General features: G+C 31.6%; 1 protein-coding gene across 1 annotated transcript in view; it reads right to left on the bottom strand.

Moving 5' to 3' along the window:
* LOC106460337 overlaps nt 1-12142 on the bottom strand; it is a 50137-nt gene that overhangs the window by 6923 nt on the left and 31072 nt on the right. Inside the window, exons 7-12 of the mRNA XM_013920064.2 lie at nt 10089-10265; nt 6869-6985; nt 5792-5952; nt 1514-1651; nt 653-764; nt 48-130 (exon numbers count right to left, since the gene is read on the bottom strand). Of these exons, the coding sequence (XP_013775518.1) occupies nt 48-130; nt 653-764; nt 1514-1651; nt 5792-5952; nt 6869-6985; nt 10089-10265 (788 nt within the window). The remainder of the gene's footprint in view (nt 1-47; nt 131-652; nt 765-1513; nt 1652-5791; nt 5953-6868; nt 6986-10088; nt 10266-12142) is intronic.

Raw genomic sequence — 12142 nt, 5'->3', positions numbered from 1 at the left:
TATATACCCACCTGAGAGTTAGTGACACACTTGGTATATATACCCACCTGAGAGGAAACCACATCATCCCCAGAATCATTTTCGCTGTCGTAGGTACTCAAGATGCTAACACCGTCCACTGACGACGAACCTGGTAACGTTTACAAATGAAGTGGAAGTTAACTGAATGATTCTGGAATGTCACTATTTAGAATACTAAACTGCATTTCATTCACACTTTCGACATTAATCTTTGTTTTATTTTTCTTAAAGCAGACTGGTTTAATTGAATTGTAAGATAATTTAGTTTTTATTTGTTTGTTTTTAGATCAAAGCCACATTGGGCTATTCTGTTGTGTTCACCGCGGGGAATCGAATCCCGGAATTTAGCGTTGTAAGCCCGTAAACTTGCCGCTGTCCCATCGGGAGGCAGTTTATGTTCATGGAGTAAAACATTTGTGGTACAGTTAGCTGCCAACAGGTTGGAGATTAAATTATGATAAACTTCAAGATTTTTCAATATTAATGTTTACGGTTGAAACTTCAAACGTATTTAAAGCAAAGATAACCTTTTGTACACGTGATAAGTTATGTTTCTTGTTCATTATATTTTCTGCTGTTTCACATAATTCATTATTTTAACTACAGACGGAACATGTATTGTTCTACTTACTAGAGCTGCTAGTAAATGATGAGGAACTGAGAAGCTGTGATCGAATTTTTTCGTTTTCCGTCGCTAGGATAGCTCCATCAGATATTCTGCTATCCTTGCTGCTTTGTTGACCCTTGAAAGATAATGGAAATTGAAGTAAGTCAATACCAGAGTATACTTATTCTTTGGTGAATAACAAAACATTACTAATTTTACTATAATAATTCAGTCATCCAATGAATAATGAATGCATTTTTATGATATTTTTTTCACTCTCTATAGCAAGTCTGTGTTAATAGCAAATTAAAAAGTTACATGTGTGTCGCAGAACCATAAATGTTTAACATTCTTGCCGGTAGATGACACAGTGTTGAATGTAGAACTTGTATACGGAAACACATTTAAGCTAACAACAGTAGTATATTGACCAACAACGAGATTTATGAGCACAATGAAAATTTTATATAGAGAAGTAAACAGGCAAACGTGTTTTATAAACATGTAGTAAGTTCTCTATATAAAATTTCCATTATGCTTGTATTGTTCGGCAACTTAATATTCGTCGTAGTCTCGATTGTTATTTAAGAATGCATCAGTTATTGAAATGAATCCTAATCACAGACGTACTGTTACTTATAAAACAAGTAATAATAAATATGTAGCAGAATGGCTGCTAATTTTGCTTTTCAACAAAAATTAACTTATATGTATTTTTTGTTCCTGTCATAGAAGGTGAAATCCAAATATTTTATGTTGTTTTATACACACATTTTAAAATATTGTGCTCTTTACGTAATTATTATAAAAATTATATCACAAATCCAATCTACATATTTATTTTTTTATTACAATGTATCGAAAATGTGACTACCAATTCATTACCTGAGCTAAAATAATTTGCCTTCGACCAAGTTTTGAAGTAAAAGTGTTCTGAAGCTCACAAAAGGTCTTTGATTCCTTTCTGCTGCACCCTTGCTTCTCAGATTTTTTGTAAATCTCGCGAAGCTTTTTCAGTATCTCCTGTATTTTCATCAGAAAAATATTTCTTCATGTATATATAACGTAGTCCTGACTACTATTTTAATTAGTTAAGTTTCAAGATTAGAGTAGTAAAAACCTTAAAAGAAAAATCCAATACATATAAATAATAAGTATAAAAGCAAAGAATTGAAACTGTTTACACTTGTATAAAACCAGTATATTTTGCTAGGTATAATTTTAGGAAATATACTTGCTAGAAGTATAATTAATCCATTGCTTACCATAAGGGCCTACTTGGTATGCCAGCGATTTTATTCCAATAAGGGATCATAAGAGCCTGGTTGGTATGACAGCTATTTTTATTTCAATAAGGGACCATGAGAGCCTAGTTGGTATGACAGCTATTTTTATTCCAATGAGGGACCATAATGGTCCTATTTTGTATGACAGCCGTTTTTATTACAATAAGGGACCATATGGGTGTACTTTGATAACGGATTTCATACTAATTCCAATAATATATAGTTTGTAGGTTATTTCTTAATTAAAATATACATTAAATCAATCAAATATAAATATTTAACATTTCACCAAGTTTTCCTTTTTTTATAATTCTTGAGAACACGAAATGCCTGATTACGAAAGGGTTAACTTACCTGACCCTTTCTTTCGTGTGGAGAATTACGAAATCCACAGTTAGTTCCTTTCTATATAACATAAAATTTAACAATCTGACATATCTTATTTACAACAGTTAATTTTGTTTTGCTATGAATGATAACAGTCTGAGAAGTATGTTTTCTTGATAAGGAATATCACACCAATTCCAGCATTTCGTTTCTCTGTTGTGTGGAGCATAAAACTGTAACCTTTTGTTTCCATGTAATGGATTATAACAGTAACAAGGCAAGCATTTCGTTTTTCTCTAGGGAGTATCACAACAACTCAAGCATTTCGTTTCCCTGTTATCGAGTATACCAATAACGTCAATAATGAGTTTTGGATTACAACAACCTGAGTAATTAGTTTTGGATTACAACCTAAGTAATTAGTTTTGGATTACAACAACCCAAGTAATTTAGATCATAAAAAGCTGTTAAATAATAGTTTTAAAGACAGGTCTGTCGTATTTAATGATAAGTTTAGGGGCTATTATTTTAATACTTGTAGTATAAAGAACGAGATAGTTGAGTTCAAACTTCAACTTGAAATGGAAACTTATGATGTAGTGGGAATTATTAAAAAGTGGTCATATTTAAAGAATAATGATAATAGAAGTTATTTTAAAACTCCAGGTTATAAGTTATTTGTTAATGATAGACCTTGTTAAAAGAGGGGTTAGATTTGACTCCTTATATAAGGGATGAACTACATCTTGTTGGAAATGAAGACATTAAAAGTGATAGTCAAGAGGTTGAATCTATTTGGGTTTGGAGGGTAGAATGATATTAATTGCCAGTATAACATGTTATAGGCCACCCGCTCAAACAGATCATCTCAATGAGAAATTGTATAATGAGGTTAGACTTGTTAGTAATAAGAATACCGATGCAACAATTATGGCAGACTTTAATTTTAGATCTACTGATTGGGATTGTATGAAATCAAGTAAAGAAAAAGGTTTCTTGGTGTGATACAGAATGGTTTTAAATGTCAATTTTTCAGAGAACCAGCCAGATGAAATGCCATTTTAGACTTACTGTTAACCACTAATGAGGATGTTGCTGCAAGAGGTGAATAAAGAGAACATTTACGGAAGAAGATCATGGCATAATTAGATTTGATGTGTTTCTACATATTGAGATAAAAAAAAAGAAATTTTAGTTCCTAATTTTCAAAAAGTCAACTTTGAGACCACGAGACAATATTTATCATTACATTAGAAAGTTGAGATAATAAGGTTAAAGATGATGTAGGAGAGATCTGAAATATTTTTTTCTAAGTATAACTGTTTTTATCTCAAGGTCAGAATGATCCTAAGATTGGAAAAGAATAACAGAGAAGTTCAAACATAAAGATATAAAGGATAAAATTAGGGATAAATACCATAAATATAAGAGGTTTTTTAAATGGATAGATAGATGGAATGCTTACAGAACTATAGAAAGGCTATGGACTTGGTCAAAACAGATGTTAGGAAATCCAAAAGGGCTTATATGAAACATCTTTCTGATAATGTTAAAAGTAACTGTAAGGATTTTTAATGTACGTTAAAAGTAAACAAAATCTTAAAATAGGGATTGGGCCCTTAAAGGATGCTGATGGCAAACTTTTTAATGAAGACTGTGAGATGACTTAGCTTTTAAATATTTTCTTCCCTTCTATTTTCAGAAGAGATGTTAACAATAGTCTTGACCCTGAGCATTCTATGGTAAATACTGGGACTGATTTGAATTATGTAGATATTAATACCCTGGTTGTAAAATGAAAGACTGGGAGATTAAAAATAGATATAACAGCAGGGTCACACAATGTTTTTCCAAGGCTTTAAAGAAGATCAAGGATCAGATATACAAGCCTGTGTTTTCATTTTTGGTTGGTAAATAGACATTGAACAAGTGTCCGAGATTTGTAGAATGGCTAATGTTATTACTATTTTTAAGAGACTTGATAAGAATTGCCTTAGAAATTTAAGACTAGTTAGTCTTACTTCTGTAGTGGGAAAACTCTGTAGACTTTGATAAAAGAAACTTTAAAAATCATCTATTAAGATATGATATTATAAAGGATAATTGACATGCATTCCCAAAACCGAATTATTCCATTACTAATCTGTTAACCTTTTCTTTCAAAGATGTTACGTTTTATGTGGATGTTGGAAAATATGCGAGTTGCTGTACTTATATTTTCATAAAGATTTTGACAAGATGCCACACAAAAGATTAGTTAAGAAAATGACATTGTTTGGTTGACAGAAAGCAAAACATTGTTTTTAATGAGGTCCACTCAAACTGGACCATTGTGACTAGTGAAGTATCTCAGGAGTTAGCACTTGGGCCTTTTTTTTTACTTACATTAGTCATATTGATTAGGGCATAATTAAAAAATAATATAGTTTGCAGATGGCATTACACTCTCTAGTTGTACCAAAAAATTAATATACTACATAATAAATTGGATCAATTGGTTAGCTGGACAAACATCTGGCAAATGACCTTTAATTATAGTAAATGCAAGACAATGCATTTTTGTTTTCATAATCTGTATTACACGTTTAATATGGATGGGAATCCATTCAATAATTTAACTGAAGAAAAGAGATCTTAGCACATTCGTGGATAAGCCATCGAGACAGTGTGCTATGTTGTTTGTAGTAAAGTTAATAGAAACTTAGGATGTATTTATAGAAACTTTGATTACAAATCAAAAGAGAAAATGATCTCTATATACTGTCTACAGTTTTAGTTCTCTTAATTTACTAAGAAAGGATATTGAGTCACCAGAAAGGTTTCAAAAGAGGGCTATAGTAGGAGGATTCAGGGGATTAAAGGGTTATCTAATGGAGATAGTTTAAGATCTCTTAACTTCTTTTCTCTTAAGAGAAAAAGGGTAACAGGTGATCCCATTGAGGTTTCAATGTTATACGAGGGAATCGCTTGGATAAAGGCCTTTGATTTCTTTGTGCTATATTATAAAGACCAGAAGACAAGTTTAAGATTTGGAAAAGTCAGGCCAGCTTTCATTTAAGACAACTTTATTTTTCTAACAAGGTGCTTGTTATACGAAGTGAATCGCTATAGTTAGTAGTGGAGGCCTACATTTTACAACAGTTCAAAATGCACATCGATAATTTCATGAAAAATAGGGGAGGATTATGTGTTTATTTTTTCTTAAAATTGACGATACAGAGACAGCCTTGAACGAATAAATGGTCCTTTGTTGTTCGTATATCATATTTATAAAGTACAATAACATAAAAACCTAGGGAGATACCTTACGAAGTATAACAACCTAATCAGTTAGTTCGTGAAGTACAGTAGCCTAAGTAGTTAATAAAGTCCAACAGGCCTAAACTGTTATTTCGTTAAGCTTAACAACCTGAACAGTTAATAAAGTACGAAACATTAAGCAGTTCGCGAAATTTAATAATTCCAATTGTTAGTTTAGATATATAAATATAATGAGCAAAATAAATAAACGATGTGAAGCAATGGTTTAAAGACTGGTACATAAACTCACTATGGATTTTTTAGACGGCACAATGTGACACATTTGCCACTCACGAAACATCTGCTCCACTTCTGAAAATTTTGCTCCTCTTTTGTAACTCTCCAAAATGTCCAAGAGTTCAGAGTGTCCGGTGCTTGGAACAATTACCCCATGCTGATTAGACATTTCATCTGAAATTAAAACAAACAATAAATTATTACTGTATTGTGAAACAAGTTAAATATGATGACATTTGCTCAGGAAGTAAATTAACATTATCGAGATAAATTACCTTTATTCGATAGTTTAGAGTCGCTGTTCATGACAAATGTAGGGATCGTTATTGTCATGATATAAAACAATGTTTAGTGTAGATATTATTGATTAATTTATTTTATGAGTGAATATTTCATGATTGTTTAGTTTTGATCATAGCAAGAGAGTTAGAAGCAATTATTTTAAAGTAAATATTATGACAAGTTCAGTTACATAAATTGGTAAGAGTCGTACATTGTATTTATAACTCATTTATGTCGAGATTATGAAATGTCGCGTGAAATGTATTGATGCCGAGGATATATCGAGCGGACGATTAAGGAATAAACATATAAATAGTGTGAGATGAGCTGGAAAAGTAGACAGTCAAACAAAGGCATAGTAGACGAGAAGGAATTCGGCCAAAGAAAAGTTAAACGCAAAGTTAATCATCGTAGAAGCGGAAGGCCTAACGGTTGATATATTAGAGTGAGACTAACGGAATTGAAAGAGGTAAAAAGAACAGTTTATTTCGTCAAAGAGAGTTATGAAGTCATTGAACTAGCCTCGGTGGACTTTGAAAAATATACAGACGGTTCTCTGAAGCGCTAGGTCTTATACCTAACTTCAAGTGTATCCAAGAAAAATATAAATTTTTTTCTACTGTTTTCTTTTGTCATGACCACAAACATTAGTCTTACAGAAGTCTTACTGAGGCACTTTTCTTATGTCCGTTGAAAAATGTATCATGTCAACTGTTGAAATGACAAAAAATATATACTAATTACCAAACCTTATTATATGTTAAAGATGACCTCGAAACAGATTTTAGTAAATTCAACAATGACGTACCTGTGATCGAAGGTTCTAAAGGTGGACTACTAAGTTTTGGTTCCCTGTCTTCCGCAATTTCATCAGGTCTTTCTTTTCCATTCTCTAAAATAACCTTATCTTGTGGCACCAACTTCTCTGATTTAAAAAAGAAGAAAGGAGAACTCGTCTCTAAATATTGATTTTTTAGACGAATATTTTATCAAATTCATTTACTTCTAAATTCAAAATGATTTATACCGTATTTTTCATAACGCCATTGATACTCAAAATTATTGATCCTCTGATAATTTTCCTATTCATTCAATAGTGTACAATTATTTTAAAAAAACGTCTAATTATGACAAACCAATCTCCACCGATAACAAGCTCCTTCGTTGAATGAATTAGCATTATCTTTTTTAAGTTGTTATATATATATATATATATCTTTGTTGAAGCTTGCAAAAGCCTGTAAACATGCAATTGTGTAGGTACAGTGATTGCTTAAATGCCAAGTTTCATGTTTGCAGGAGCTCGTTATTTAACTTTTAAGCTTTTTGTGGTCTTTATAACTCTTTGCATAAAGTTCCGCATATCTCTCAAATATGTTCGTATGTAAAATAATTTTTGTTTACGAAAAGTATGCTTTTTTACGTATTTCTAAGCTGTGCCATTTTTTACTGTCTTTGTCATTTACTTCTTTAGTGTTTTTTAAAAGTATGTAAGTGCTCTAAGTTCTACAAAGGCAGGTCAAATCAACCTCTGATTAGAAAAAATAATTATTTGTTTGATGTTACAATGTCTCCTTGTAAATAAAGTTCAAATTTTTGTTATTAGTGTTACGAATTTCTAAATATCCCAGTTTGTATTTGTACTTTCCAATCACATTCCACTTTTAGAAAATATACTTTTCTTATATTTTTCATCTTTGACACATCCTGATATATGAAAAACGTTTCTTCTATGATTCTTTGTGTTTTATCAGAAACTAGCAGCGTTATCCAGGGTTCCCTGGGTTTTTGAAAACAACAACAACAATCCTACTTTTTCTGTTACCCCATTCCATATTTCTATAGGTAAAAAATATTTGGTGTATTTATGAAAAAAAAAACCTTAAGTTTGATTTATGAAACTAAATGACGAGCCTATAAGGGCTATCTTATGAACGATGTTTTTTGTTTTTCCTTCACTGGCAAGGATAAATATGCCCTTATGAAGAATATATATCTTATACATCTGTGGGTACCCTTTCTGGAAAACAGGATAAGCCTAGCTCTATTCCCCTATCCCCCGTCATCCCTCCTCAAATATTAAAATTTCAAACATAAATATGTATGTAATATTATGTTAAATTTGCTTTAATGTAAATTTAATATATTTTTATGAATGTGATACTGTATTTACATTATGACATTGATGTATGAAATATACTACAAACAAAATGCAATATTGTACTTTATAATATGTCGAAAGAAAAGAAATCCACTTTCAGGTATTGAACAACTGGGAGAGAAAAAGTAGAATAAAATACATTCGCTGACTTACTTTAATCTTATTTTACCCAATAAGTATTATAATATAAGCCTTACTATTTTCACATAGTCTATTTTTTTGTAGACAGCATAATTTTATTTTATAGGCTAGGCTTACTGTTTGCTTTTTCACACACAACATTTTAATTCTGCACACATTTATTTTGTGTGTGAGGTTAAATATATGACATATTAGTAGATATATAATTAATATTTATAATCTATAACTAAATAGGCCTGCCTATTCTAATGGTAATAAAAATATATACAATTTCCAGGTTCAACCCATCTTCCACCTCATTCAAGCGCTCTACCAGTTATTCTGAGCTGATTTTAATCTCATTCATTGTGCACAATGAGTATTATAATTTAAGCCTTACTCTTCTCACATAGTCTATATTGTGGTAGACGGCATAATTTTATTTTATAGGCTAGGCCTACTGTTTGCTTTTGTGTGTGTGTGTGTGTGTGTATGGTTAAATATATGATGCATTAGTAGATGTATAGTTAATGATCTAGAACTAAATAGGCCTATAATGCTATATACTAAATTAAATGTTAACTCAAACTTACCAAAAAATGTCAAGTCGGCATACAATTTAATCGTGTAATGTATACGTTAACGATAAAATTACCGGTTCTGTGAGAAGACGATAGACGCGTATATAAAAAAAAATTGTCGTTTTGCGCACCTTCACATGAGTGGAGTGACATGCGCAGTGAAAGCGGCGGACAAACAAGCAAGCAAATAAACATAGACTTTTCTCTTATATATATAGATGTGTTTGTTGCTTAGTTCAAACCTAAATCAAGCTTTATCATTTTAGGTAAAATTGAGTCATTAAAGTTACTTTAATATGGCGTCTCCTTATGGTCAAACCTTATAGGTTTGCCTTAGTTATTTTTTCCCTTCTCAAATAAACAGGCTATTTAAATTATGTATATACGCATACATCTGCATATTTTATACAGAAAGAAGGCTTCTAATCAACAAATAAACAAATACAAATGTACATTGCTGGTCGTTTTCCAGAGTTATATTCTACAACAGTTACTAAATTGGTTCTGTATAAACTTTATTCAATTTAAAAATGTCACGCAAGTTAGTATGTACTTAAATCCAAATTCTTAAAAAGGTTTTAATAATGCTAGTATCAACCTATTCTGCTGGTATCTTAGTTAAATGGAAATAATTCGAAGAATTAGTTTTATCAAGAACGCTGTGTTCATAATATCTTTAAAAATCCATTCAAAGTTACAACTCACTTTATCAAGCTTGCAAAACTTTGATTTTTGTATTAAAGTAACAAAAGTAACTCAATCTCAGTTTTTCTTAAGATTACTGAAGTTTAATGGTATTAGGAGCAAATTGTTACTAATTTAATCATTTAGCACTAAAATTCGGGTTTCGATACCCACAATGGGCAGAACATTGATAGCCCATTGTGTAGCTTTCACTTAATAATATCCAAACAAATAATATAATCATTTTTATTTCTTTTTCTTTGAAGTAATATTCCTTTTAAAATATAAAACTATTAAATCTTGTACAATGGGTTTGATCAGAAAAGTTTTATTGCGTATATTTAAATTAGTTGATCATAATGAATCAATTATTTAACTGAAATTATTACTTTGCAATTCCTTAAATGTGTTATGCTACATTTATATATAATCACTTCCTTTACTTCACTCAGTAAAGCCAATATTTACAAGTTACATCTTACCTGAATATTGAGATTTATAGTCAGCTTCCATTTCCAGGTAATGAGATTCTATGTGCCCACGTCTTTTAACCATTTCAGACTTTGTAATGGACACATCATTTAAGTTGCCGAAAATTGAAGGAATTGGTACAGGAAAGGGAACATCGTAAATATGAGAATCCATGTTTTCATCGTTCTCTAAAAAATGTACAAAATATAAATACGTAATTCCAGTTTATAAGAAGGAAGTTTTCGTCCGTTATAAACAGCCTTATGTAATTATACTTATATTCAATTTAGATAGACAAATGTATCCAAGGGCACATTTTTAAGCATATATAACTAGCATTGTATTAACAGTATGTAATGGATGACGATGAATAAGAGTAGTGCCATTTTTAAAAATATGGGGGAAAATTAATAGTAACACGTATTAAAACAAGGGCGTAACTTTGTTGTAGGAAATGAGGGGATGATAATGTACATGTATGTGGGGGAGGAGTAAATTAAAAGTATGAAGACAGAGTAGTAATAGATTCATTATTAGACTTACTGGTCCATTCACCATTTTGCAGCAATAAAATTTTTTTGGGGGGGGATATTATTGGTCATCCCACACTCGACGGAAACTGGGGGATAGATGCCCATCCTCCCCGGGATTTACACCCCGATTGAAAACATGCGATTTAAGTTTTGATTATGGCAAAAGTTATCTTTATTGACTGTTGTTTATAGTTTTGACGAAAGTTCGTTTCATATGTGTACTTTCAGTTTGATAAAATGCAGCCAATACTAATGCTATAGTGTTAAATAACGTAAAGCGAAATTTCTTTATTTTGAACTTTACTTACGATCACATCTATAATATTTGAATAAATACATCCTAAAATTCCCCCCAGTGACACAGCGGTATGTCTTCGGACGTTAGAAACCGGGTTTCGATACCCATGGTGGGCAGAGCCCAGAAATCCCATTGTGTAGCTTTGTGCTAAATTAAAAACAATTAAACATCCCAAAATTATTTTCATATGTTGTTTATGTTTACGTACCGTATAATAGCTTTGCCAAGTGGTTTGGTCGCGGGCTCGAATTCCCGTCCCACCTGTAACGAATTTGTTGTTATGTATTTATTTTAATATGAACGTTGTTTAGATAAAGTTTATATTTTAAAACATGCGTAGCCCGTAAGTGTTAAATATGTATTGCGAAACTCCCGCCTATTCTTCAAAGTTGTAGAAGATTCTCGACAGTAAGAATCAACAATATATGTATATACGTAAACGTTTAAATGTAGCTCAGTAATGTTTGTTACGTAAGACGGAATTTTCTAGAAAACCTTCCCACGGCTATAAATATAACCGATGTCACGCGCCAAGGAGAGTGTCTATTAGTAGTTCACTATAGTCAGTGTGCTATAAAGTTCGAAAGCTATGACTGTGATTTTTATAACGCTTATCAATCGGAAAGTTTAAAATATTAGACCAGGAGCATTTACAAAATGCGAACATTACAGCTCATTTAACTTCAGTGGATTCTCATCGAACATTAGTATTTTTACGAAAACATTATATAAATTCATCGTGGAAAACAGCGTGTGTGGCCACGGACAAAGCTAGCTAGCTTCCCAGCAAATCGTGTCTACATCAACTCGTAATTATCTCGCTCATCGTAAGCCCTCGATAAGATATCAAGGAAGTTCGGGACTAGAAAGAAGACTTTACATTGTTTGTAAGTTTGCGAAACTTTTGTTTATAAATCTTTGTTTGTAATAACTATTTGTAATAATTGTTATTGTAAATTGTACTGTTATGTATATATATTAAATCGTACGTGTTAAAAACGAAAACGGTGTGTATCAATCTTGTTGGCAAATATATTTAAATACCAAATCCAAAGTACAATTTAACTACTACATTTAAATTATCAGTTAACTCGGCTTCGGACTAATTCGAAATTCTAATACGTAACACACCAAACATACCCGCCTTTTCAGCCGTGGGGGGTGTTATAATGTGACGGCCAATCCCACTGTTTCGTTGGGTAAAAATTAGTACGTAGGGACAAGTTTTGGAGGG

Source organism: Limulus polyphemus, unplaced genomic scaffold (assembly GCF_000517525.1).
Source record: "Limulus polyphemus unplaced genomic scaffold, Limulus_polyphemus-2.1.2 Scaffold1, whole genome shotgun sequence".
Taxonomy (NCBI): Eukaryota; Metazoa; Arthropoda; class Merostomata; order Xiphosura; family Limulidae; genus Limulus; species Limulus polyphemus.
This window is presented reverse-complemented; position numbering and strand designations above follow the sequence as displayed.